The sequence below is a fragment of the Coenobita brevimanus genome, chromosome 111 (assembly GCF_032717465.1).
Source record: "Coenobita brevimanus isolate Jiangsu-jjx chromosome 111, ASM3271746v2, whole genome shotgun sequence".
In the NCBI taxonomy this organism is placed as follows: domain Eukaryota; kingdom Metazoa; phylum Arthropoda; class Malacostraca; order Decapoda; family Coenobitidae; genus Coenobita; species Coenobita brevimanus.
The window spans coordinates 12,050,526-12,054,884 of record NC_137064.1 but is presented as its reverse complement, the minus strand read 5'-3'; the positions used below and the strand labels follow the sequence as shown (position 1 = coordinate 12,054,884).

The 4,359-nt window shown below is 40.1% G+C and overlaps 1 protein-coding gene across 1 annotated transcript; it reads left to right on the top strand.

Annotated features, from left to right (window-relative positions):
• Positions 1 to 1,970: 1,970 nt before the first annotated feature.
• LOC145417819 (zinc finger SWIM domain-containing protein 3-like) lies at positions 1,971 to 3,035 on the top strand. The gene has a single exon (XM_080286442.1). The coding sequence runs from the start codon at positions 1,971 to 1,973 to the stop codon at positions 3,033 to 3,035; it is 1,065 nt and encodes a 354-aa protein (XP_080142568.1).
• The last annotated feature ends 1,324 nt before the right edge of the window (positions 3,036 to 4,359 follow it).

Here is a 4,359-nt window from a genome sequence, read left to right as displayed (position 1 = left end):
TATATATATATATATATATATATTATAAACACACACACACACACACACACACACACACACACACACACACACTTCTCACGCTTTCGTATCCGCAAGCGAAGCGGGTCCAAGTAGGGCTAAACCTATCGTGTAACAGCAATAAAAAAATAATTATCGATATGTGAGTTTCACTAACTCCAAATTTCTATTCACTATAAATATATATCAAAAGTTCTGGCTACAGAGATCGAGTCGTCAGCCAAAGTGTTGTTTCCTATGACATAACCCACATCCATCTTCCATTCACCATATACTTTATCCATCAGCCAGTTTGTATTACTACTGCATATTTATTTTAAAAAAAATGAAAGGCAATACGGAACTGCACGTCAGTAAAAGAAAATAATTACTGGATTGAATGTATATACAACTACATCAACATCAATACGGCTTTGTGAACCATATCACGGCAACATAAAAGCTGGTGATGACGCGGATGAAAAGCCTAATCCAGCATGAAACTAGGGTATTTTGAATAAGACAGTGGACAGGAATTATCAAATAAAAGAGCACGAGGCGTCAGAGATTTGTACGACAAAGAAGACGAAGGATGGAAGAAAAGAGGAACAATTCCACGACAATCAGCAGAATAAGGACGAATAATCTAGGTGTCAGTGCTTATGAAACGAATGCATTACATAACTGGTAAGTTTCCTTGCCTCTGTATAACGATGTGTGCCCGAATAATTGTTAAAAGGAGGCAGGACTGAATAATGATACTACGGTAATATAACAACAACAACAACTACTACTACTACTACTACTGCTGCAACTATTACGATTACTAATGATAATAATAGTATTAATAATAATAATAATAATAATAATAATAATAATAATACAAATAATAATAATAAATAATTAATTAATACAATATTAAAAATAATATCAGTTATAATAAACATAGCAAACAACATTACCACAAACTTGTTATTAATGGTTACCTCCGTACGATTTTATGTAAATTAAAAGTTTTCTTTCGTCCTGAGAAGACTAATTGTGCATTATCAAGTGAAGGGTTAAACGTTACTGTAGAAACCGATGACCTTGAACAAGACGCAGGTGAGACAATACTATCCGAACGATTGTTTGGGAGTTATACTGGGGTGCGATGGTGAGTGGGGGGGGGGGATGGTGAATCGCAAAGCTTGATTTAACCGAGCTGATGTTCTCTCTCGTCGGAACAAGGGTAGAGGATTCGATAATATGTAACAAATTTGCATACCATATTCACAGCATGTAAGGGTGTTGAGAAATATAATTAGCAAATTCATAAAGATGTAATCAGATGCAAAATAGATATAATAATAATAAGGACCAAATAACTTGCCAGAAACAGATGCCTCCGTTTATTCATAAGGCGATGTCTATAGTGCCCTTAGTTTAAGGATGTGTTACAGGGTAAACCAAAAGGGAGTGACTATTATCACCGCACAGTGGTATTACAGGCTACGTTATTATCACAGCGCGGTGATAATATAGGTGACGTGATTATCACCGTATGGATATGGATTAAGTGGCCAGAGGTAGTGAAGGGAAAGTAGAGAGGAAGGGATAGAGTGTTTATCACTCTAAATTGTTAGAGGGTAGTGAAGGGGGAGTAGGGAGGGAGGTGGTATGATGGTTTATCACTCTAACAGCCGGTTAAGGAGTTATAAGATGATTGCGGGGGCATGATTTGTAAACAGTCACCTCCAGTCACCCTACCACCTCAGGCAAGGCGACGTGGACTCAGATGCTCGACTCGACACACAAGAACAGTGACCTGTTGACCTCAGCCAAGGCAACATGGAGGAAGACATTTACGCAGAAGTTCCAGATTATTCACCCACCAACCAAGAGCCAAACAACATGGAGTAAAACACGTCAGCAGAACAGAGGAATATCCACCTAATCCACCTAATTCACGTTAGAGCCATGAGCCAAACAACATGAAGTCAGCCACGTCAGCAAAACCACAAGAATATCCACCCAATCCATCTCCCGACCGTGGGCAAGACGGCATACAGGCAGACACGTGTACCTGTACAGATACATCTGTCTTCAAGGATATTTTCTCCGCGGACACGTTCAACTCTTCTGAAGAATTTGACGACCTATTCAAGAAATATCAGAATCAGACGGGGTCCGTATCTCGAGTGAAGTCTTATAGTTCTGTTATCAGTGAAAATAAGCGTCGTCAGCAGCAAATTCCTAACGAACTGAGGTACGGCTCTGTTTCTTTCGTGGGTGTACACTACGGAGATCCGAAACGAAAAGGACTTGGCATAAGACAAAAACAGCGATACCTTCCACGTGGCTGTAATGTGTTGGTGGCACTCAGCGCAAGAAAAAACGAGCTGGTTATCACAAAGACGAATCTGCAGCATAATCATGAGGTCAGTGTAGCTTTACAGCTCTTCTATAACCAGAAACGCAGACTGATAAGTAAGGAGATAGGAGACGCAGAGGATGTAGTGAAACTTTACCCAGACAACAAGCAGTTAAAATCCTTCCTCCAGGGTAAATACCATAAAGCAGTAGCCATGCAAGATGTACGAAACTTGAAGCGGAAAATGAAAAGTGGGGATGGAATGTCAGACATTGGAAAGCTGACAGAAATAGTGGATGCAGAAAAAGGCAAGGTAGATACAACAGTTGATGACGGTGGGGACATCCAAATGATTGCATTTGCTACTAATGAGATGGTAAGCATGTACTCTAAATATCCAGAAATAATTATCATGGATGGAATTTACAAAATCAACCGATATAACTATCCACTTTACATGATTATTGTCCAAGACAACCTAGGTCGTGGCAGGGCTGTCTTTTACGCATTTGTAAGGAGCGAAACAGCAGACATTATGTTGGATATAATGTCATCATTTTGCAGGATGATGGAGAATGCAAACCAGACCAAGACAGTTATGACTGATAAGGACAAGAACGAAATTCATGCCGTCCGTGCCTTACTTCCGAAAGCAGACCTGTTATTTGCAAGTTTCATGTCCTAAAATATTTCAAGAAAAGGGTGTCTGAACTTGTACTTCCAGTTACCAAAAAGAACGAAATCTTTGGTACTCTGAAACAACTTGTCTATGCCCATGATGAAAATTCCTTTCAGTCCACCTTGTCTGTGTTAGAACAGCAAGATTCCAGTATGTTTCAGTATATATGTACAAACTGGGTAAACTGCAAAGATATGTGGGCCACATACCTACGGTGTACTAAGTTAACATTTGGAAATGACACCAATAACCACACTGAAGCAGAAAATGGAAAAATAAAGCACTTTCTTACATAAACTACATCGATATCTGAATGTATACGTAAAATTATGCTTCACAATTCCATCTTTAATGATGAGCGAGTATACAAACAGTTTTTGCAGATATGTACACCCGTTGAATATGGGGTTCATGATGTCCTACTTAACAAGTTATATTGTCAGTTCACGGAACATGCAGTTAAATTCATGATGAAACACCACAAGCTAAACAACCCCTCAGATTCTATATCCATCACATTAGATTCGCCTGGCCTTTCTGTTGTGAAATTAGAGTCCACTGAGCACAGAGTGATGAGAAAGAATGAATCTGGTGCTGAACTCAACTGTTCATGCAGTTTTTATTTTCAGCATCTCTTGCCATGTAAACACATTATTGCAGTTGTATGACAAGAAAATATTGATGTTGCCACTGTCAGCATGGAGTCCCGATGGAGGAAGGGGAATACACTGATTCCCACAGTGGCTTTAGAACCTCAGACCTCCATCACGCACACCCCACGACCCCAGTGCCTAATGACCCCTGCCCAAAAATTCCGAGAGAGTCAAGAGACAGTGCAACGCCTCACAGCTGTGCTAACCAATAGTGAAACAGAAGTGTACAAGGCATGACTTAATATGCTGAAACATATTCTTACCTGTTGGGAACAAGGTAATGATGATTACCAGTATGCCACCAGTCCTCAGACATCACACACACAAGCACCGCAAACATCCGGCACACCAGCTCCACAGACATCACACACACCAGCTCCACAGACATCACACACACCAGCTCCACAGACATCAAAGAAGCCTGCTTCACCAATCGCAACTGCGGCTTCAAAACGACTACAATTAATCAATGTTCATCTTCCTACAGTAAAACAGAGGGGTCGTCCTGAAGAGTCAAAGGTATTAGGACGATTTAACCATTCTAAAGTCGCTAAAGCTGGAGTCAAACGGAAAGCAAGTAAGCTGTCCACAAAAGGAAGGAACAGAGCGAGTATCAGTAATGGGTCTAATGACGTGTGATGTACCATATACCACTTATATACCAATATATATCACTA

Coding starts and splice junctions, on each gene's coding strand:
- LOC145417819 (XM_080286442.1), top strand. CDS start 1,971: ATGAAGTCAGCCACGTCAGCAAAACCACAAGAATATCCACCCAATCCA.